Source organism: Nycticebus coucang, chromosome 3 (genome assembly GCF_027406575.1).
Source record: "Nycticebus coucang isolate mNycCou1 chromosome 3, mNycCou1.pri, whole genome shotgun sequence".
Classification (NCBI taxonomy): Eukaryota; Metazoa; Chordata; class Mammalia; order Primates; family Lorisidae; genus Nycticebus; species Nycticebus coucang.
In genome coordinates this window covers 160832852-160856238 of record NC_069782.1, presented here as the reverse complement: position 1 = coordinate 160856238, position 23387 = coordinate 160832852, and the positions used below count along the sequence as shown (strand labels likewise).

The following is a 23387-nucleotide window of genomic DNA, read 5'->3' as shown; positions in this document are numbered from 1 at the left end:
TTAAAGGCCCTATCTCCAAGTACAGTCACATTCTGAGGTCCTGGGGGGTCAGAGCTTCAACATATGAATGGGGGTTATCAACCCATAACATATTCTTTTTACAATTATGCTGAGCTTTTTATGATAATTTCATGAAATTTATGGATCAATTTGTGAGGAGTTGGTACCCTCACTGTATTAAGTTGCCCCATCCTTGTTTGTTTTCCATTTATGAAGATCATCTTTATGTTCTTTATTAGTTTTTTATGTTCTCCAGAGGTCTTTTGAATTGTGGAAGGTTAATTGTGTTGGCTGCTATGATGAATGACATTTTTTTTAACTATTTTTTTTTCTTTTTTAGAGACAGTCTCACTATGTCACCCTCAGTAGAGTGCCGTGGCATCACAGCTCACAGCAACCTCCAGCACTTGGGCTTAGGCAATTCTCTTGCTTCAAACTCCCAAGTAGCTGGGACTACAGGCACCCACCACAATGCCCAGCTATTTTTTTGTTGCAGTTTGGCCGGGGCCGGGTTTGAACCCAGAACCCTCGGTATTTGGGGCTGGCGCCCTACCCTGAATGACATTTTTTTTATATTTCTAGCTATTTCTTGTTCTAGTAGAGAAATTCTACCATTTTTCATCAAGTCTAAGATACACACACATTTGGCTGCAAGTCACAAGATATCGAGGCAGCAATTGCTTAAAGAAAAAGGGACAAGATCCAGCATTCATCAGCAAGGAGACCCAGGTCATCCCATCTGCCATCTTCCACCCCCTCAGCTGCTGGCTCAGTACCCTGCAGGCTTCACATAGCTGTGGCCTCTCCAGGCACCAAGTCCAAGTCCAGGCAAGGAAAAAGGAAAAAAAGAGCCAGGAGGTTCTGCTCAGCCCTCTTCTTAGGGGGCACATAGGCCCTCCCAGGGACCACCTGCCAGGCACAGGCAGCCTCCCAGTGGCAGAGGCAGGAGAAGGCAGTGTTTGTGGGTTGGCAGGGGCGAGGCCCCTACACGCCACATGTCTGTGGGCAGTTCTGCCATCCTGAGTTAAACAGAAGTAGTGAGAGTAGGCAATCTTTTCTTGTTCATACTTTTAAAAAAAAATACATTTAAAGGCCTTTCATTAAGTATTTCCGTTGAGGTTAGCCTTTATCAAGTAAAGAAAAGGATCACTTCTGTGACTAGTTTTCCTAGCATTTTTCTCTACAAATGAATGTTAATTAAAATCAAATGCTTTGTCTTTCTCTCTTGAAGAAATTGTATTTCCCCCCTTGGTCCACTACTCATAAGGTATATTGACACACAGGCAGTCCCCGAGTGGCATACAACTCACAGTCATGATTGGAGGCTATTACAGGTAATAGGCAACTTAGGAACAAACCTATAGAACCTCCCTCATCCATAACCCAGGCACTGCCTGCATCATATGATGCAAAACCACCCTGGATCTGACGACCACGATATGCTTTTTGATGCAGTGCTGGATTCATTTTGCTGTTTTATTCAAACATAAAACAGCCCAAATTTTTCTTGTGCTTCCCTCATACATTCTAGACACATCCTGGATACCTCAAGACAGACTTCAGAGCCAGGAAACCAATTGGAGAGCCCCTGCCTTTCCCTGATTTGTCCCTGTTCTCACCCTTGAAACAACTCATATATCAGGGCCCAAAACAGGCCTCTGGGTCTCTGCCCTTTTCTCTTGTATTTGCTGTCTTTTACCAAAGAGATTTCCTTAACTTTACAATTCAATCCATGGGAAGAAGGGATCTGTGGGATTTTTTGCAATATTTTTTTATCTTAAAAGTTCCTTTTTAGTCTTTAATATTCCTTTTTCACAGAATCCTATCCTTATTTTATAAATCTAATGTTCTCCCCCAGTTTCTCTGAGCCTATGCATTAGAGCAGGCATCCTCAAACTGCGGCTTGCAGGCCACATGAAGCAGTGTGAATTGTATCTGTTCCCGTTTTGTTTTTTACTTCAAAATAAGATATGTGCAGTGTGCATAGGAATTTGTTCATAGTTGTTTTTTTTTTTAAACTGTAGTCCGGCCCTCCAACGGTCTGAGGGACAGTGAATTGGCCCCCTGTTTAAAAAGTTTGAGGACGCCTGCATTAGAGCATCTTTTTTTCTCCTGTAGAAAAACTGTCCTCTATGAAACCAGTCCCTGGTGCCAGCATTACAGCATTTTTTAATATTTGTTTTTTAAGTTTTCCTCTTATTCATTCAAACTTCTTGATCTTTATTTTTTCTGTTTCTTTATTTTTGTCTTTCTCTTTTGTATTGCAGAAAGTTTGACAAATTTTGCTTGTCATTCATACTGTAAAATGAAGCTATAGGTAGGTGCCTGGACTCTCTGTATTTTGGCTTTAGAGCTAAGGGGTTGGGGGCCTTCTGACTGCAGGTGATAGCGCCAGTCTAGGTGGCCTCCAGGAAATAGGCCATTTCCTCACTAAACCCAAATGTCCAGGACATCAGCTCTGGCACTACTGGCTCTGAATCAAACAATACCACCAAGGCCAGCTCCTATGCTCTCAGCCCTGTGAGGTTCCAACTTGGGCAGGGAGGATAGTGGCCTCTCCCAGCAGTCCTGGGCCTGATGGCCCCATGGTTGGGACACGCTGCTTAGCTGTCTTGAGCAGGGGTCAAGAGGGCACAGTCATTGCCAGACTAACTAACCAGAAGTAAGAGAGGTGTAGTTCTTGAGCCACAGCATCATGCTGAGAGGCACAAGCTGCAGCTGTCCACAGCCAGCCCCAACCCTAGGGGCTGCCAAGAGAACCCCCAGTCCCTTGGATGAACAGCTCGCTGAGGGCAGCTCTGTGTGGGGAACCAGGATGGGCTCCACCAGGGTGTACAGGCCTCTGGCAACACCCTTTCGAGCCCACTTCCCACGGCTGCAACCTTCACAGCTGTCCATGTCCTGGATGACCACTGCCCTCTCTGCCCAGCAGGCTTCCTCTGCCTGGTGAGCACCCCCTCCTCCACCTGTCTCCCCAGATCTCCCCTGTCCTCATCATTAACTCCTTTACTGTAATTTCATCAGAGGGGGAAGCTGGGTAGACCTGCCAGGCAACCCCTAGAGCTGTACCAGCCATCAGTCACTTCCAAATACCAGTTCCTCCCAGCCCTGGCTTGCCAGGATTCTAAAAAACATTGTTGTCCAGTCTCATCCAGAAAAGAGAAGCTTTCTTACCTTAGCGGTAAGAATAAGCATGTTTTTATTCCCAAAATGTTCCCTTCTGACTTATCCAGAAAGTTAGAACACAAAAACATGTGTATTCATCAAGTAATTGCTAAGCACTCCTGTGTGGGAAAACAGAAGTCACCCAGCAGTCCTTACACTCCAGGAACAAAGGGCAGGCTCAGCCGTCAGTGCCCCCAGCTGCCCCTGGGATACAGCAATGGGGGCTGGCCGGGAAGATGCCATCGAACGAATGGCATGTACCATGGCTGGTACATGCCTCACAACGAAAGGATGGAGTGAGACTGCCCAGAAGAACCTGTGGAGCAACTTTTGGGGGCCACAAGGATCAGGGGGAAGCCAAGAGAACCCACATACATGGCAACAAGGTTGGACAGGGCTAAGACAGTCCTGGCCCCCCTCTCCCCAAGCTGATAAGAAAGCCTGATATCCCCAAGTGGATGGGTGGAGACAAGGCCCAATGTCCACAGGTGGGAGGGGAAAGAGGGCAGGAGCAGACCCGGAAGGCAAGACAGCCCCATTTCAAGAGGCCCCAAGTCTACTCAGGCAGAGCCTGGGAAGCAGGCAGTCAAGTTACAAGTGAACTTGCTGTGGAACAGCCATCTGGAGGGCCACCTGGTAGGATCTGAACAGTGGATTTTCCCAGGACAGCAGAATCACCCACCATAAGGGGCCCAAATCACAGTGAGGAGAGAGGGCCCATACCCGCCTCTGCCTACAAGGAAGGGCACAGACCCGGGAAGGGGGCCTGTTGGGGGTGGGACTCACGACAGCATGGGGCCTGGATAGGCATCTTTTCCCCTGAGCACCATTGCCCAGAGGCGGATGCTGGGACTCACCACAGGGAGGAGATGAGGGTGTGTGAAGAGCGGAGGGGTCTGGCGTGGGGAAAGTGAACAGGGTGAGAGGTGGGGGCTTGGGGAGGTATCGAGCAAGGGGGTTTTAGGGTTGAGCACCGTGGGAACAGGCATGCGCCCTGGTAACGCAAGAGTGGGAAATGGGGTAGGGGCTAGGGAGGGAAGGGAAGAGATGGAGGATGGGGAGATGGAGGATGGGGTGCATCCTGCAAGGGAGCCCGGGAGGCGAATGCACAGCGCCTTCCCAGGCCTCTCTTACCTCCTCCCTCCCGGTCTCGCTGGGGACGCGCCTCCGCACCGGCCCGCCCCCAAGCCTAGGGCGGAGGCCTCGCGCAAAATCGCGCCGCCGCGGATCTCACTTGGCGGAGGGTACCCTCTGCAGCAGCCACTCCGGCCCGCGGTTCCCACCGAAGTCCACAGAGGGTAAGGCCGGGCGGCGGGATCCAGGCGCGAGCGGGAGGCCGGGGTAGCGCCCACGGGCCGGGGTCTAGGCGCGGCGCTGCGCGGGCTGGACCAGTTGCGCCGGGAGAAGGGCATTGGGACCGGCCGGGTCGCTGCGTACAGAGCCAGCAGGGTTGCTGGGCTGGGCGGTGGGGAAGGCGTGGTGCCAGGTAGGGGCTGCAAGAGCAGCCTACAGGGTCTAGGCCTGCCAGGGTGGAGCCCGCACAATGTCACCAGGCACGCGTCCTCTGAGGCCCAAATCTCGGCTCTGGCTCGTGCCTCTACCCTGAAAGGCTCGGAACCAAGATTCCGAGGGGTCGGGGATGCCAGGCCCAGACACACGGCCGGTCCCCTCTGCAGACCCTGAAACACAGCACCCTCACCCCTAACGCTGGCGTGGGGTGCCCAACCAGAGGGCCTGTGTGCTAAGCCCAGGCTATGGAACACTATCTCCGGGTTCTGAGCCTACCCCCTCCCAGCCCAGAGCTGAGGCGAACCCCGTCCCCAAGCACCGAGAGCTGCCCTCTCCCACTCCAGGCACACACCACAGTCCCCAGGTCCTGAGCCCCTCATCCCCAGGCCTTGAGCACATACAGCCCACCTTCATCTCCAGGCACTGAGGGCACCCCCCATCCCCAGGTCCCAACCACCCCAGACTCCAGGTCCTGAGCCCCATCTCCAGGCACTGAGGGGGACCTCGTCCCCAAGCACTGAGGGGGACCTCGTCCCCAAGCACTGAGACCTCCTCTTCCACCATTCAAGCTGAGGATACACACACTCGCCCCCCATCTCCAGGTCCTGACCGCCCCCCCCATCCATCCCCAGGTACTAAGCACCCCCATGTCCAGGGACTAAGCGCCCCTGCCCCCAGGCACTGAGCCCCTGATCTTCACAGAAGCTGAGGTCTCCTCCCTTCTTCCTGCAGGATTTAGCCCACGAAGATGAACTGGGCAGCGGCAACGTGCTGGGCTCTGCTGTTTGCCGCCGCCTTCCTCTGCGACGGCGGCTCAGCCAAGGGCGGGCGGGGAGGGGCTCGGGGAAGCGCCCGGGGAGGGCGTGGGGCCTCGAGGGTGCGCGTGAGGCCGGCGCCCCGCTACAGTGCCCCGGGGTCCTCCCTGCGTGTGGCGGCCGCGGGGGCGGCGGCAGGAGCCGCTGTGGGCCTTGCGGCGGGGGCGGGCTGGAGGAGGGCAGCGGGGCCTGGGGAGCACCGCTCGGAGGATGAAGAGGATCAGATGCCCGGAGGCAACGGAACCGGTCGGAGCGTCTACAGTTACCGGGCGTGGACTTCTGGTACAGCGCCAAGGCTGCACCTCTGCCTGCTGCTGGGCGGTGCCCTGGGCGCCCTGGAGCTGCTACGTCCCTAGGCTTGGCTGGGCTCAGGGACCATATGGCCCCCAGCCCGCGCCCCGCAGGTCCTCTGGCCCACTGAGAGGCCACCCATGCTGGGCACCTCTTCCCTCCACTGTTCATGATCTTGGAGCCCAGAGGGCTGCCTGGGTGTCTGGCCAGGGTTGAGAGCTGCAGCCTCTCCTGCCCGTGGAACCCCTATCCCCCAACCCACCCAAGCCCATCTCCAAACTCACACCCACCAGAGACCAGTGCCCAGGCTCCAGGCTGTCAGAGTCTCCCTGCCAGGACAAGCATCCAGTAGTTCTTGCACCAGCTAGCCAGTTGCCCTCCATTCTGCAGAGCTGCCCAAACGGCAGTACCAAGACTAGGCTCGGGCCACTCCTGCTTCCCTGGTGCTGCCCAAGGGCCACTAGAGGCTACCCTAGGCTGGGCTGACTGCCACAAAAGCAGATGGAATGGACGGAAGGAATTCAGGATTTCAGGCAAGGGAGGGCAGAGAACATCCGCCCAGGTGGTAGTGCAGATGTCTGGTGCTATCCTCCTTCCCAGAGAGCAGATTGTGGACTTCACAGCCCAGGAACACCCCAAGCAGGAAAACTATCCAACCTAGCAAGGCCCATCGGGGCTCCCAAACATGCCTGCCCACAGAGGCTGCAGGCTTGCCACTTGCTGGATTCACCCACACCAGGCTGCACCCCATCTTCTGGACAGACTCACTGGAGATCCACTGCCAGGGGCCCTGCCCCTCTCCCTTGGAGAATCTTCCAACCACTTGAAATGTGTCTTGGACATGTTTAGGGGAAGAAAAAACCCACATTCCGGGACTTTCCATTTTTTTTTGAACTTAAGGTTCACATGGGGACCACACAGTTCTCACCTACATCTAGGTATGGCAACTGCCAGTACCACGAAGAGCCCCAGTCCCCCAGCAGCAACCCTTCCTCAGAAGCAGTGGACAAGCCCAGCAAGGGGCTTAGGCAACAGCATAGTGTGAATGGCAGCTTGGCAGAGGCCAGGAGTTCAGCTGAGACCCCTGACTGATTATGGCCACCAGCAGATCCTTGGAAGAAGGGTGACTACAGCAATGGGTCCCAGCACCAGCAGGTACAGTAGGAAACCTAGGCAGGAGCAGGCTGAGCCCTCACCCTGCAAGGACATTCTAAGGACAGGGCAGATGCCCAGAGTGGCTTCAGGAAGCACTGGGCTAGTCTTGACAAGGACTTTTGTCTGTGCCTTTCTCTGTGCCTAAGACTGACCCTTTGCTGCTCTGATACCTGCCAACCTGGTTCACTCCTTTGAGCTCTGCACTGCAGGGTCTCCACTCATTGCCATGTTCTCCAGCTCTTTAATCACCCATCCCCAGGTAGGATGGGTTTTCCCAGGAACCCAGCACCCTGCAGCCTTGGCTGCCTCACCCTGGGAACTCTGAGCCTATAGACTCAGCTCTGGACACCACTTTTGAGACCACATCACCCAGGGCCTGCCAGACCCAGCTCTTCCTGGCTGGCCAACGGATGGCTCTACCAGGGGAATGTCTAGATGCTATGGGGGGACCCTGGACCAGCACTTTCTTCCAAACATTGGGGTACTGAGCTGCAGGAGGCAGCTCCCTTGCAGCCTCTCGAGGTCCACACTGCCACCGTCCTCTGGGCCAGATGTTCCTCTATCTCTTGCAGACCAAGTTTGATGCCACCAAAGACCAGCAAGCCAGGACAAACCATGCCCAGGTCCTCAGAGACAGGAGTTCTGCCATTTTCATCAAGGAGGCAAAAGAGTCTTGAGTGTCCCCACAGACAGGGAAACTCACCAAAGCCCCTTCAGCTTCCGAGACGTCCACCCAGGCCCTCACACAGCACAACGCAGGGAGCCCATATGGAGTGTGTCTAGGTGATGTTCTAGACATTGGACATCACACCCTTCAATGCCAGTTTATTCAGCACTTGACATTAGCATTTGACACAGCTGTGAACCTGAGCACATCCTGCCCAGGCAGTCAGGTTTCAGCAGGAAGCAGATGGTGCTGGGGGGTCATTTCAGTTACCAAGAGCAGGGTGCACATCCAGAGGGGCCAGCAAGGGCCCCACACCATCCCTGAACCACTGAAGCAGAGTCCCACTCTCCTGCTAGAAGGTGCTCAGAGGCCTAGGGGCCCCACTGCCCACACCAGAAAACCCCCAGCCTGTATGCAGCAATGCTGAGCAAAAGCTCCCCTAGGACCAGGCTGCTAGAGCACTGAGGGGAGAGGCCAGTCCTGGGTTTTGCTATTCAGAACCTCTTGTCCTGTCTGTGAGCACATCCCAGTGTTGTGAAATAAACCCTCTGCTGGCAACAAGGTGCTTCCTTGCTGTAGGGCTGCAGGTCGCCGGTCCAACCTGCCCATTTCCTGCATTCCACAGGTGAGAGGGGCTTCAACACGTGGGCCCCGGCACAAGAGCTATACAGTTCATGAGCCAAAGACAAGCCTTCTGATTCAGAGTAACAATTAGAGACCACAACCACACCTCCTTCTAAAATAGCACGAACCTCACACAGAGTGGGAACGTCCTTGCTGGCCAGACATGCAGGCTGCTCAGATATGTGACAGGGGCCCAGGATGCAGGCCAGCCAGGCCAAGATAGGGCTAGGAGTGCAGCATCCCTTCTGGGAGGAGAGGCCTGAGTCATGTGGCTGGCATGGAGCTTCTAGAAAAGGGTGGGCTGTCCTGAGCCTCAGACACCCAGGCCGGGGAAGGTCTGGAGGCCACACGCCTCTGGTGCCCTCACCTCCAGCACCAGATCAAGGGTCTGCCTCAGCAGGGGGGTGGCCCTGCAAGACATCAAGGTCCAGCATCACCGGGCCCAACTGGCCCCTACGGAAAGTCTGGAGGAAGTCTCGGGCTGCCGCAGGATAGTTGGGCTGAATGATGTTCACATCACCTAGGGATGGGAGGGTCTGGTGAGGAAGGGATCTTCGGGTGGGACAGGCCCAGCCCCCACCTACCTGAAGAACTGACCCTAAGAGATCCCAAGGCTGGCATCAAGGTGGCCCAGGAAACCCGGTACATTCAAAGAGAAAACAGAATTCAAGCCCCACAAGGCACCCCCACAGGCCCGATAGGGGAGGCCTGTGGATGTCTACCTCACACTGTCCAGGGACAGGGCCAGTCTCACTCTTGAAGCCTAGGCCATGAGCTCCTTCCCCGCCAGAACTTTCCATAGTTACCCTGCCCCAAGACTCACTCCCAGAACAGCCATACGCACGTTCTTTCCTTGACTTCTCTGGGGGCAGCATGGGCCCCACCAGGTGCCCGTGAGCACCTGCACTCACCTGTGCCCGTGAGCACCTTCACCTTCTGCGTCTTTCGCAGCTTCACAGCCACGCTCTTTAGCATATGCTCTATGTCGTCACAAGCACCACCCAGGCCGTAGTGTTGCACATACCTGCACATGAGACCCAGTCAGCACTGAAGGCCCATCCCCTTCTATCTGAGGGCCACACCTGGCTCCACAAATGACAGCCAAGCACCCTGTCAGTGATGGTCACCTCAGGGCAATGTGGTGAGAGCACTGGGTCCTGTGGGGGAGTCGCTGTCTGAGAGTCCCCAAGCTCCATCCTATGTGGCCATGGCCAGAGTCCTTGTCTGCCATGGGCAATACAATGGCTATGCACATCAGCAGCTGCACCAACCCTGCCCTGTGCGGGCTCGGGGCCTGGAGACAGAGCAGGCAGCAACACACCTGCGCTCTCCACTGTTGGTGAAGGGACCATCCAACCAGCGATCAGCGTTTCCTGCAGCACAGGGCCCAGCATATGCTGACAGGTGCCCACCCCTGTGAGCACCACCCTATGGTACCTGGGGCACCCTGTCCGCCAACAAGGCAGGGTCTGGGTAGAATCCTAGCACTCTGGGATGCAGAGGTGGGTGAACTGCCTGAGCTCACAGGATCAAGACCAGCCTGAGCCAGCATGAGACCTCATCACTAAAAATAGCCGGGTGTTGTGGCAGGCGCCTGTAGTCCCAGCTACTTGGGAGGCTAAGGCAAGAGAATCACCTAAGCCCAAGAGTTTGAGGTTTCTGTGAGCTACCACAGCATTCTACCAAAGGTGACAAAGTAAGACTCTGCCTCAAAAAATAAATAAATAAAAGAAAGAAAGAGCTGAATATAAATCTTACATAAAGTATAAAAGACCTGTATATTGAAAACTACAAAACACTGATAAGGAAAACTAATGAAGACCTAAAAAAGATGGAGAGATATGCTGTATTCATGGGTCAGACTCAAATGTTACAATATTCTCAATTCTCTTCCAGAATGACCTATAAATTCAATGGATTCTGCCCCCTGCCCCAAGCAAAGCAGGGATTTTTGTAGGAACTGACAAAGTGGTTGGCAAATTCATATGTGAATGCATAGGACCTAGAAGAGCCAAAGCAATTTTGAAAAAGTAGAGTAGAGTGAAGGACCAGGATGCCTGATTCTGAGTCTCATGTTAAAGGTGCAGCTATCAAGATAGCGAAATAGATCAGTAGAATGGGAAAGTCCACCAACAGACCCAACTACATATGCACAACTGATTTTCAACAGAGGTGCAAAGATAATTCAGTGGAAGAAAAGAAGTCAAATGTTTCTGGAACAATGTGTTTTAAAAAAAATCCCCAAACTATGATCCATAGCTTGCACTGTACACCAAAAAAATCAAAAGGATAATTTTTTTTTTTTTTTTGAGACAGTCTCACTATGTCACCCTCAGTAGAGTACCGTGGTGTCATAGCTCATGGCAACCTCAAACTCTTGGGCTTAAGCAGTTCTCTTGCCTCAGCCTCTCAAGTATCTGGGACTACAGGTGCCCACCACAACACCCAGCTATTTTCTGTTGCAGTTGTCATTATTGTTTAGCTGACCTGGGCGGGGCTCGAACCCACCAGCCTCAGTGTATGTGGCTGGCACTGTAACCACTGTGCTATAGGCGCCCAGCCAATTTCTTTGTTTTCTTTTCTTTTCTTTTTTTTTTAAGACAGAGTCTCACTTTGTCGTCCTTGGTAGAGTGCCACGGCATCACAGCTCACAGCAACTTCACGGCATCACAGCTCACAGCAACTTCAAACTCTTGGGCTCAAGCGATTCTCTTGCCTCAGCCTCCCAAGTAGCTGGAACCATAGGTGCACACCACAATGCCTGTCTATTTTTAGAGACAAGGTCTCATGCTGAGGCTGGTCTCAAACCTATGAGCTCAGGCAACCCACCCACTTCAGCCTTCCAGAGTGCTAGGATTATAGGCGTGAGCCACCATGCCAGAACCCAAAAGGATAATTTCTAAATGTACAACTATCTAGCTTCAAGGAGGAAACCCTTGTGACCTTCATTTAGGCAAAGACATAACAACAAAAGCACTCTCTACAAAAGATCTAGTTAATAAACTGGACTTCATGAAAATTAAGAATTCTGTCCCTCAAAAGACACTATTAAGAAGATAAACAGAGAAGACGTAGACTCAGACAAAATACAAACCCTACCTCTGATAAAAGACTTACATAAAAAACTATCACAACAAGAAGAAAAGAAACAATTCACTTAAAAAAAAAAATAATAAAGGAAGCCAGGCAAAGTGATTCACATCTGTAATCCCAGCATTTGGGAGGCCAAAGTAGGAAGATCACTTGAGGCCAGGAGTTCTAGATCAGCCTAGGCAACATAGCGTCTCCACAAAAATAAATAAATAAACAAATGAGCCAAATGTCCCAGATGCTCCAGAGGCCAAGGCAGGAAGATCACTTGAGTCTAAGAGTTCAAGGTTTCAGTGAGCTGTAATCGCACCACTGCATTCCACCCTGAGCAATAGAGTGAAACCTGTTTCTCTCTTTTTTTTTTAAAAAAAGGGAAAAGAGTAGAACATTCCCCAAAGAAGATGTATGGATGGCAAATAAGCACATGAACAGATGTTCTACATTGTCCATTACTAGGGAAATGCGAAAATATTGATGCACACCCATCAGACTGGCTAAAATTGAAAGACTACTGAGAACATTATTCTAAGTGAAATGAGCCGAGCACAGAAATACAAATCTCACATGTTCTCACTGACATGTGGAGCTAAATATTAAAACAATCACTCTCATGGAGACAAAGTAGAATGACAGTTACCAGAGGCTGGGAAGAGTAGTGGGGAGGGAAGATAAGCAGGAGTGACTGGTTGTAAAAATAATAGCCAGTTAGATTTGATAGCAAACGAAGTGACTATAGCTAGAAAAAACTTAGGGTATACTTTAAATAATTAAGAGAGAAGAACTGGAATGTGCCTAACACAAAGAGATGACAGATGCCTGAGGTGATGGACCTGCCAATAACCCGGATGTGATTAATTCACACTGTGCATCTGTATCTAACATCAGTGTGCCCTATAAAGACAGACAACTATCATGTATCCACAATAATTTAAAATTAAAACATTAATAGATAAAATTGAAAGACTGACGACACCAAGTGTTAGTGAGTGTGGGGAAACCGTGGAACTCACTGCTGCTATTGGGTATGTAAAATAGTGCAGCTACTTCAGAAAACAGTGTGGCAGTTTCATAAAAAGTCAAACATGTGCCCACTATAAGACTGGCCACAAGAAATTAAAATGCATCCTAAGACTTGCACCTGAGCGCTCATTGCAGCTTTATTTATAATAGCTGAAAACCACAAACATCCATCAGCAGGTGGATGGACAAGCTGGGGTAGGTCTGTGTGTGAATCTCTCCTCAGCAGTGAAAAGGAGGAACTGCAGAAACACATTGTAACATACATCTCCAGACACTTACAGGAGTGAAAGCAGGGAGCACACTCCTGCAAGAGGCACTAATGCAAAACTCAGAAAACACAGACCCACCTGCAGTGGGAGGAATGGATGCTGCCTGGCTGTAGGGGAGGCAGGAAGGAGCAATTACAGGAGCACACAAAACTCTGGGGTGACAGAAACATTCACTTTCTTGACTTGTGAATTAGTCCAAACATCAAATTTTAAATAATGTGCATATTGTTGTCTATAACACCTTTATCATTTTTTTAAAGAAATTTCACATGTCTAGGTTGAGAGAGGGCTCCGGGCCCCACTGCCACTCACCTGAAGAGCCGGTGCCTATTGAGTGTATACAGCAGGTAGTCGGCCATGGTCTCCTCCCCAACTAGGTGGTCCAGCACTGTCCCTGGAAAGGCCGCAGAGGTGAGCGCCTGGAGACAGCCCTGCTATCTGTGCACACCCCCGGCCTCAGCCCAAAGATAACCTTGCTCCTGAGGAAAAGGCCACACAGGAAGAAAAGAAGATTCCCCAGAAAATGTAGGCAGCCACATCTGGGGTCCCTCCTCCCACCTGGCACCTGTCTCAGGCATATGACTTCATGATCTGTCCTCATTGCCATCATCAGTCACATGGTAAAGAATGAAGGCCCCTATTCCATGGGCAGGGTCAAAACAGTGACCAGCACACATCTGTGAGCTACATACAACAGCTTTCACACTGACCTTTGGGAAGTGTCTGGCAGCAACCAGGCCAAAGGCAGGAACAATTCTGCCCAGTCCAGGCCCCTGCCAAAGGCAGCAGGTGGAACCCTAGTGGAGGGGCAGAGGGCACTTACCACACAGGGCCAGCTTCAGACCTGTCTCCACGCTTTCGATCCGAGGAGACAGCACACCAGGAGTGTCCAATAGGAACATGAGTGGCCGTTCACAGACCTGTGCAGGCACAGAGGCCACTAGCAGTCCCAGGCAGCCTCACCCCAGGACCAAAGCCCTGGGATTCCCAGCACAGTGGTATCACTCTCACTAAGCTCTAAGGTTCCCCATACATAGCATGTATATCCCTAATGTGGGAAATAAATAAAAACACCAGATCCCAACAGCTTGTGTCTTCCCCTCCCAAGGAGAACAAAAAGGAGTAGTGAAGGGTGGGCTCCACTCAGCTCTGCCCACTGCTGGTCCCAGGCAGCCTCTGCTCATCTGGAAAAGCAGACAACCAGAGTGCCTGCCCCAGAAGATTACCCCAAAGACTTGGGCAGGGCCTGACTAATGAGGAGCACTGAGTAGGGACGCTCAGTGAGTGAAAAGAAGGTTGAATAGAGGCAGGCAGCCATGCTTTGAGCTCAGCGAGCACCACCCATGGATGCCTGCGCAGCTCTGAGTTCTGGGCCTGACCTTCCCAAAGACCCCACCTGAATTCTGGACATCACGGCTCTGGTGATCCCAGGCTCACCACCCACCCTCGTAGCTTTTCCTGTAGAATAAAAAGGAAGCTGTCAGGTGTACATTAAACAAACAAGCTATAGAAGGAGAATGGACACTCTTATGTCACTCACACACTTAGTAATCCAAAGTGGAAACAAGCCTTCCCAAGGCTAAAATTCATTACACATTCAGCCCCAGACCAGCTCACAACAGGGGCACATTCCAGCTACACAGAGGCCAAGAGGCTCCAACAGATGGACCAGGACTAACCTCTCAGGCTATGCTAGCCAGACCAGAGGTGCTCCTCCCTCTAGGACTTGGCCCTGCCCCCGAGGCCAGCCTGCCCCAAGGCCCTGCCCACATAGGCAGTCTATCCCAGCTCCTGCCCAGGGGCCCACCTGGGCTCCAGATGCCGCAGATGCTCTGGGACCAGCTCAGGGAATGTGCCCAGGACAGATGGCTCAACCACTATCAAACCAACTCCAAGTAATGGACATGAGTGTCCCTAGACAGAAGAATGGACAATAAAATGTGGCCTGTGTACAGGATAGAATATTTTCAGCCTTAAAAAGGAAACTCTGGCACAGGTTACAGAAGGACAAACACTGTGACTCCACTTGTATGAGATTGTCAAGCATCATCAGAGTCAGTGAAAAAATGTGGAACAAGGATGCAAGGGGCTGGGGAACGTGTTTTGTTTTGTTTAGAGACAAAAATCTGGCTCTGTTGCCTGCTGGAGTACAGTGAGGTGACCACAGCTCACTACAGCCTCAAACTCCTGGACTCAGATGATCCTCCTGCCTCAGCCTCCCAAGTGCTGGGACTATAGGCCTGGGCCATTGGCCTAGTTTGTTTATGTTTGCAGACTTACACTTTGGTGTCATAAAAAATTTTGAAAAAACAGTGTACTGGTGTCACAACACTATAAATGCACTTAATGCCACTGATTAAAAAAAAGAGAGAGAGAGACCGTTAAAGAAAAAAAATTTTTTTTTTTTGGTAGAGACAGAGTCTCACTGTACCGCCCTCGGGTAGAGTGCCAGGGCATCACACGGCTCACAGCAACCTCTAACTCTTGGGCTTACACGATTCTCTTGCCTCAGCCTCCCGAGCAGCTGGGACTACAGGCGCCCGCCACAACGCCCGGCTATCTTTTTGTTGCAGTTTGGCCGGGGCTGGGTTTGAACCCACCACCCTCGGCATATGGGGCCGGCGCCCTACTCACTGAGCCACAGGCGCCGCCCAAGAAAAAATTTTTAAAGTGACTATAACTAGTCTCCAATTAGCACCAAAAATACTCTCTTTGTAAAACAATGAATGGTTCAACACACAGTGGAACACCCCCCTCCACAGCTGACCACCTCTGGTCAGTTTTCATGACCAGTTTTCATGACCAGTCATGCAGCATGGGTGCATATCAGCACAGCCTAGCTCCTGACAGTGCCCACCTCCACGTGCTGACCTGTTTGTTACAGCCCCTTGAGTGGTCAACTCACAGAAGTTCTACTGTAGCTTGGCCCTGCCCCCAAGGGCCTTTAGATTTGTATACCGTGAGAGGGTTTTTTAAATAAATGCTACATTAAATGTGAAAAACAAAGCCAATATAGACTTGAACTAAACTTTAAAAGGCAGAAGGAAAAGCAGAACACAGGGCAGAGCAAGTGGACCCAGAGAGCATCTGTTTGACTCTGAGAGTGAGCCTGGGCTGAGAGGGGTATGTCCACGGGCAACGAGAACACAGCTACCTCAGGTTCCCTGGGGGACAGACCCCGTCAGACCTGCTCATCAGGAGGTCACCCCTTTCACCAGATAGTTGAACTTCATCTATTTCATAACATTTTGAATTCTCTGGATCACAGACATTTAAATAAATGAAAAAACAAAATAATCAAATTTAGAAAAGCCATCCTCGGCTCGGCGCCTGTAGCTCAAGCAGCTAGGGTGCCAGCCACATACACTGGAGCTGGCGGGTTCGAATCCAGCCCTGGCCCGCCAAACAACAAATATAACCAAAAAATAGCCAGGCATTGTGGCAGGCGCCTATAGTCCTAGCTACTTGAGAGGCTGAGGCAAGAGGATGGCTTAAGCCCAAAGAGTTTGAGGTTGCTGTGAGCTGTGACCCCACTCCACTCTACCCAGGGCGACAGCTTGAGACTGTCTCCAAAAAAAAAAAAATAAGAAAAGCCATCCTGGTAGGCAAGATTTTAAAGGAAGGGAATTGTAAAATTATAACCAACTGCCTCTGTCCCAACATCCACCCCACGTGGGCCTGCATGTCCACCAGGGGTTCCAGTGAAGAGAGATAACCCTGAAGCACTGTGAGCACTTCCTCAGGGTAGCAGGGGAGTGGAGCTACAGGCCCACCCTCACCACACCCAGGGCCCACCTCACCACGCCCAGGGCCCCACTTACCACGCCCAGGGCCCCACTCACCACACCAGGGCCGTCCCTACCATGCCCACAGTGTCCTCGCCATGCCCAGGGTGTCCTCACCAGGCCCAGAACAGCCCCCACACCCAGGGTGTTCTCACCAGGCCCAGGGCAGCCTTACCACACCCAGGGTGTCCTCACCAGGACCTGGGAGCGCTCACCACACCCAGGGTGCCCGTACCTTTCCTGAGGTGCTGTCTCCTGAGGGAGTTGATAAGGGAGGACTTGCCCACGTTGGGGACCCCGATCACCATGATGCAGTAGTCCAGGTTCTGCGGAGGGGAGGGACGGTCACAGGGCCCAGCCAGGACACTGTAGACTCAGACCCCAGCCCAAGCAAGGGGACTCCCAGCCCAGGCCAGTTCAGGGAGCCAGGAGGTCACAGCGCAGCCCTGCCAATCCGCCAAAGACAAAGCCAGGCCTCACATCTGTTTGGTCGGGCAGGAGGGGCTGTGGCCCAGCCAAGCACATCCCACATCCCTGCTCTGGGCCCCACCAACCCACCTCTCCTCGCTGGTAGCGGCAGCTGCTCCCAATCAGCTCAGTGACCATGGGGATGACCTGCAATAGACCAGCCGCTCACGGAGCCACTCCCACATCTGAGAGTGCTCTGCCCAGTCCTCCTCTGCCACCTCAAGGTTCCAGATCATGGGTGCTAACCTCCCCTCCCATTCCTCAGTTACCAGGACAAAGACCTCACATTCAGGCTTCTCCTCAGTACTTCACAGTGAAATTTGGCTTCTTCCTTAACTTCTATTACACTCAAAATGCCTAGCATTAGGGAAATTGAGCTTTGTCCAGAACTCTGATGTCAGATTGAGTCCTGGGACCAAGGGTCACCTGGGCCCACCCCCCACTCTCCACTAACAAGCAAGGCAGCCTCCCCAGTAGCTCCAGGAACAGCCATAACTATAACTATCACCTAACAAAGACCCACATCGAACCATGAAATTCCACCAAACACAACTGGGAAAAATACATTACCAGACTCTCCAAAAGACTCTTACCACTTACAACCCCACAATGTATTTTCAGCCTAATGTTGTGGTCTTTCAAAACTCACCCACCCTGCTGTTACCCCAAGGAGACTCCCAGGCACTCATGAGGCAGCTGGACACCAACACCTAGGATCATTCCTCAAACTCTGTTTCTTATTAAAGCATAGAACAGTTTACATCACCCTCTGAACATGCTGAAGCAGAAACATCAGAGCGTAAACAAAAACAGCCTACCTGCTTGACGTTTTCATCCTTTACACAGTTAGTGAAAATGACGTTTTTTAGGCCTTCTCCTTCTAAGTGCTGCATAATTTTCTGAAAGAGACATTTCCATTTTAAATACTGAACGAAAACACGGATGGCATGACAAAGTCTTGTTCCAGGGCCTGAGATTGAAGGTTTGCTCCGCCAGGAGTATTCAGATGCTGAGAGCCACTGCAGGCTATACACCTGGCCACACAAGCTGGGAACGAGGCAGACATGGGCACAGGCAGTGGTGAGCCCCAGCAATGAGAACTGGTGCCAGTACCGTCCCTGACCTGCACTCCAGGCCCCACCAGGGGTGAGGGTGCAGAAGACACAGCCTGCCCTGGATGTCGGCGCTGCTGTGCACACAGTGAGGGTGAGCCAGGCTGCTCTGCAGCTACTCCCAGCACTGACACCACACGGTTCAGGTCCTCACTGAGAAATCTCACTACTCTGGTCTATTTTGACTGCCTTTCACAAAATGAACTCAAATTTAAACTAACATCTGAACCCAAACTGAGCAAATACAGTATATGTAATACTTTAAATGCCCAAAAGTAAACAAAGGTTAATATAAATTTGCCAACTTAAACATTGAAATCAAGGGCCTAGCACAGCAGCTCATGCCTATAATCCTAGCACACTGGAAGGTCGAAGGAGGTGGATAGCCTGAGTTCACAGGTTTAAGACTGGCCTGAGCAAAAGCAAGACCCTGTCTCTAAAAAAATAGCTGGGATCACACCTGTAATCTTAGCACTTGGGAGGCTGAGGTGGGTGGATTGCCTGAGCTCAAGGGTTTGAGACCAGCCTGAACCAGAGCAAGACCCTGTTTCTAAAAAACTAGCCAGGCGTTGTGGTGGGCACCTTAATTACTTTAAGGTGTTTCTAAAAAACTCCCAGCTGCTTGGGAGGCTGAGGCAAAAGAATCACTTGAGCCCAAGTGTTTGAGGTTGCTGTGAGCTATGACTCCACAGCCTTCTATTGAGGGCAACAAAGTGAGACTCTGTTTCAAAAAAAAAGAAACCATTCAGTGAAATCAGTGTAAAGCTGTATCGTATTTTAAAAATCAGTGCTGTATTGTTTGATCAGCTAGTGAGCTAAAAATATAATCGATGCTTAAATCAAAAACAAAATCAGTCCTTCATTCAGTTGGCTTTAACTGCTCACCTCCAGTTATGCACAACCATGACTTGGACTGAGATGAAGCAGTACACACTCGGGAAGCCACACTCCAAGCAGACAGACTTGCCTGGACGCCCCTCCTGGGGAGGCAGGTGGCGGAGCTGCTTGGGATGCTGCTGCTCCCTTTCTGAGCTGCAGAAGCACCTAACGTTGCACTTACCTCCCAACCAGGTGACACTGTGCTGCAACTCTGTGCTAGATGGTCACCCACTAATCTACAGACACTAGCATTGTAAGGGCAGAAGTAAACACCAATATAACTCAAGAAGTCTCAACTAACAGAAGCAACTAAACACATCTGTGATGACAAAATAATCAAAGCATCAAATGCAATGAAACCACCATTCTGCCCTCAGAGGCACCGTATGGCACTGCACAGCGCAGGGTTCTAAGCAAGCAGGGCTCTAAGAGATCTAGCTGCAGGCACATGCAGCAGGTGGCCATCACTTGGGAACCATCTTCTGCAGGATTCTCAGTAACACTCTGGAAACCTGCAATAGTCTTGTGGTTGTGGTTTAAGAACCTTGATGTAGCAAGTCAACTGAGAAACTTGAAAGGTTTTATTGCTGCTGCAATAAAAAGAAAAATTCTATACCATTAACAACTTCAAAAAACTAGCTTATATTCAAAATATTCCACTACCCACTCTTTGAAGGATTTTACAACAGATAAAGGAAAACAGACGGGCACTCCGAACATGACATTTCCACAATCTTCATGTTTCTTTTTCCTCCACATGCCTTGCCTGGGTCACCTATGTCTGATTCTGCTCAGCTTTTAGAAACTCTGGAGCTCCCCCAGGCCCCCACCAATACCAGCCTTCCAGCTTCCAGAACTCAGGGTGTGCATTCAGAGCTGGACACTGGGTCACTGCAGCCGTCACAGAAAACCTCAGGAACAGACCAGCCTCACACATCTGCTAAAACTTAAAGTAATTAAAATTCAGTAAAATGTAAAAGTCACAAATGTCAGGAGCCACATGTGAGCTGCTCATAGCCCTATGTGGCCACCACGTGGGGCAGAGCAGACCAAGAAGCTCCATTGCTGAGGAAAGGTCATTTGGGCTCCAGCAGCACTGACCACTATCCTTGGGAGGTATACAGACCTCAAGCATTTGGATGATGCATTAAGTGTGACAGGGAAACATACCACATTAAGAAACCACATCAGAACAAAGCAAGGCAAGGCCTGCCCGGGTACACAGACACGGAGAGAGTCAAGCCACCTCTGCCAGATATGAGCAACCTAGGAACACTCACACTGCCAGCTTACCTGCTTCTCTGTAAGATCCGCCAAGTCCATTTTGTTGAGGACCAGCAGGTGAGGCTTAATCCCAAGGGTTTCCTGAAACAGAGGGTTGCGTCCTGAAAGTGGGATGTAGCAAAATTAAGGCAAAACTCCTTCAAAGCTTTACCAACTAGGTGGCTCATAATCACAGCACTTTGGGAGGCCAAGGCAGGAGGATAGCTAAAGGCCTAGAGTTTGAGACCAGCCTGGGCAACATAGCAAGACACCACCTTTACACAAAAAGAAAAAAAATCAACTGGGCATGGTGGTATGAGCCTGTAGTCCCAGCTACTCAGGAGGCTGAGGCAGGACAATCACTTGAGCTCAGGAGTTTTGGAGGGCTACAGTGAGCTATAACAGCATCACTGCATTCCAATTTTGGCTACAGAGCAACACCCAAAGTGCCTCCCATGAAGTCCTAACTAAAATGTCTCAAGCCACCACTGCCACCTTCGGTGACTGCCAAGGACACAAGGAGTGTCTGCCATCCAGGCCTAGCAGCTGCCTGGATGGTGGGCAGGTCTGTTCTCCCAGAGACCCTCCTTGAAAATTCCATCTCGTCACCTCTGAGACTCGCTGTGGAGCCTCATTTCATGTCACACTAACACAGGCAGGAAGGGGGTGTTTATCTTTATCCTGTGAGCCCTCCTCCCTTCCCTGGGCTTCATCTTGCCCATCAAGCCCTGCTGCGAAGTTTCCAAGGCCTCTCACATGCCCCAGTAAGCTGCTGGTCCCACACCCAGAGGGACTTGCTGGAAATCACTCTTCCCTCACAGGCCAACCAACCCTGTGCTCACTCAGAACAAGCCTAGAAACTTCTCTCCTTGCATGTTAAAGGCCACCACACAAGTCCCAGCTGACTGCCATGTCAGATAAGGTAGACCAGACACTGCAGAAGGAACATCCTCTCATCACGTACTGTTAAATAATACCTACAGGCATCATTATCTTTTAATAAGTCAACAGCAGAATTGTCAGAAAACACTTTTGGCCAGTATAAGATATTGCAAGAATTGATGTATTTACAGCCAAAGCAAAGAAATCCTATCCTTCATTGCAAACAACCTTTTAAAACCCTAAAAACAGTCTCTCATCCTCCATTAATTCCCAGTGAGTCCCAGCAGTAGAAGCTACACTGAAACTGGATCTCCCTAGGGTTTAGGCCTAGTTTAACCTCCTCACACACTTCTGGGGTGAACCAGGCAGGTGGTAACAACTCTAAAGCCAACACTTCTATTACATAAAGAGAATCTAAATACAGCTCAAATACAAGAAAAATAAGGTCTGAGAATTATACTTATCAATAAACAAATCATCACATCTCGTCAATTCATTCCTCAAGCACAAGAGAAAAGCCCAGTTAGTGAGAACATTTAAACTGAGGTTTCAGGTCCCATCTAGAGGATTCTACCACTGGACTGTGCTGAAAGTATTGGCTGAGCTAGGCTCAGGCCAAGACAAGCAAAGGGACATATTAATGCAGCCCCACAGCAGAGATTCTGTAACCGCTCTGAAAAGGGGCCCAGCAACTGTTATTTCTAAAAGCCTCCCCCAGGTAATCCTACTGTGTAGTGTGATGAAAACCACAGTAACAGATGAGGACAATGGCCACTATGAGAAGCAGGCCAGATAAAGGCAGGGGTCAGGAAGGGGAAGTGGATGGACACCAGGTGACAGCGCAAGCTCCCTGGTCCTAAGGAAGAGGGGCCACCTCCCACTGTGAAGGATATTCGGGCATCATGGACCTCAACAACACAGTCTACCCACTTCAGGTTGTTCTGCATCTTCTTCAGCCCTGGAAAACAGAAGGATGGCTAAACAAGGAGACTCAATGCCCTTCTAAGAGCAGCAGATTTAAGCTGGACAATCCAGAATGACACCCCACCACAAACAACCTAAAAAGACTGCACATGAGTGACAGCCATCTGCTGAGCACCCCTCCAAGTGCCATGCCATGGCAGCATGGGAGACAGAGAAACACACAGCCCTGCCAAAGGGGTGGCAGCACATCAATGCCAGGTTCTATACCTACCTCCTGAGGCTTGGGTGACTCTGGGTGAACTATTTAATAAGTATAGGTCTTGGTCTGGGCTATACAATAGAACAGTGCTGGTGCTTGCAGCCCCACAGGGACTAGGATACTTGCACGCTAACACAGCACTGAACTAGCGTCCCAGCCAGGAATGACACACATAACAGTGTCCCCGTGGTGTTGCCTCTCAGCACCAAGGACACCGTAGTCCACCTGCGCCCTCAGACATCACACCATTCCTCCTCTTACCATCCCAGGGGCCCCAAGCCCCGAGTGCCTCCTCCCTCTTGAAAGCCAATGGACACAAGGGGTGCTCTCCAAGGGGCAGGAGCAACAAGGAAGTGGCCATCACAACACTCCAAAGGGCTGGACACGTTCTAGTTGTCTTCTTGGGTCCGAATTTTAACAGTTAGAAATTACCAAAAACTTTTAGACGGGGGGTGGGAGGGCGGGGCGGGGGGAGAAAGCAAGATGTTTTACAGAACTGCGTTAGCAGCCGGGTTCTTCTTAATGCCTTCATACCCGCAATTTCGTTTAGTCCTCAAAATAACATTCAGAAAATGATGTCTTTTCAAAAACATGGGGAAACTGAGGCCTCTGGGGACTAAAAGGGCAGAGAGAGGAACTTGCTAAGAATTGAGATAAGCCCAGCCCATAGGTCAGTGGGAGTTTAGGGGCCCATCCTCGGGCAGTGGCAGACCCGCAGAGGTGGAAAGGGGCGCCGGGGCTCGGCCACCTGGGGCATGGATTCTGGGGAACAGTAGTAAAGGTTCAGGGAGGAGGACTCGAGAAGAGTATTTACAGGGGTCGGGGAAGAGTGGTTAAGGGGTTCAGGGAGCAGGGTTCAGGAGCTGTGGGGGAGAAACGAGCCGCGGCGGCCCAGAGTCCGGAGCAGACAGGCTAAGAGAGGCACTGCGGCTGCGGGGAGGACCCCGCAGGACCTCACCCTTGGCCATGTGGCCCGGGAACCAGCGAGCCACGTCGCGCCCGCTCAGGGGAAAGCTCTCCCGCCAGGCGGCGCGGGCAGCGCTGCACAGCACGCGCGGAGTCACCCTCATGGTGCCGACGCTACTGTACCCGGAAGCGCTCCCCAGCGGACCGCCTCTCCGGCACTGCGCCCCGCCCCAGGGGTTCCGGTGCTCAGAGTTTCCGCGGCGCGGCCCGCGCGTGCGCAGGACGCCCTCTCTGGTCGGTAGTG

The 23387-nt window shown here is 51.4% G+C and overlaps 2 protein-coding genes across 2 annotated transcripts; one reads left to right on the top strand and one right to left on the bottom strand.

Annotated features, from left to right (window-relative positions):
- The first annotated feature begins 3511 nt into the window (after window positions 1–3511).
- Window positions 3512–5979, top strand: SPRN (shadow of prion protein). The gene is made up of 2 exons (XM_053584488.1): window positions 3512–4463; window positions 5407–5979. The coding sequence occupies exon 2, from the start codon at window positions 5423–5425 to the stop codon at window positions 5843–5845; it is 423 nt and encodes a 140-aa protein (XP_053440463.1). The 5' UTR covers window positions 3512–4463; window positions 5407–5422; the 3' UTR covers window positions 5846–5979.
- A 16-nt stretch (window positions 5980–5995) lies between these two features.
- MTG1 (mitochondrial ribosome associated GTPase 1) lies at window positions 5996–23324 on the bottom strand. The gene is made up of 11 exons (XM_053584485.1): window positions 23136–23324; window positions 21888–21952; window positions 20143–20247; window positions 17677–17757; window positions 16949–17005; window positions 16626–16716; window positions 14002–14063; window positions 13429–13525; window positions 12918–12999; window positions 9138–9250; window positions 5996–8746 (listed from the first exon to the last, which is right to left on the bottom strand). Exons 1-11 carry the CDS (start codon window positions 23245–23247, stop codon window positions 8607–8609), a joined length of 1005 nt encoding a protein of 334 aa, XP_053440460.1. The 5' UTR covers window positions 23248–23324; the 3' UTR covers window positions 5996–8606.
- Between the last annotated feature and the right edge of the window lie 63 nt (window positions 23325–23387).

What these genes read in the sequence shown, in the direction of transcription:
- SPRN (XM_053584488.1), top strand. Translation starts at nt 5,423, where the DNA reads ATGAACTGGGCAGCGGCAACGTGCTGGGCTCTGCTGTTTGCCGCCGCC.
- MTG1 (XM_053584485.1), bottom strand. Translation starts at nt 23,247, where the DNA reads ATGAGGGTGACTCCGCGCGTGCTGTGCAGCGCTGCCCGCGCCGCCTGG. An exon ending in CGGATCTTACAGAGAAGCAG is followed by an intron (nt 17,758 to 20,142) that starts GTAAGCTGGCAG and finishes TGTCTCTTTCAG; the next exon opens with AAAATTATGCAGCACTTAGA. An exon ending in GAAGGTGCTCACGGGCACAG is followed by an intron (nt 8,747 to 9,137) that starts GTGAGTGCAGGT and finishes TCCCATCCCTAG; the next exon opens with GTGATGTGAACATCATTCAG.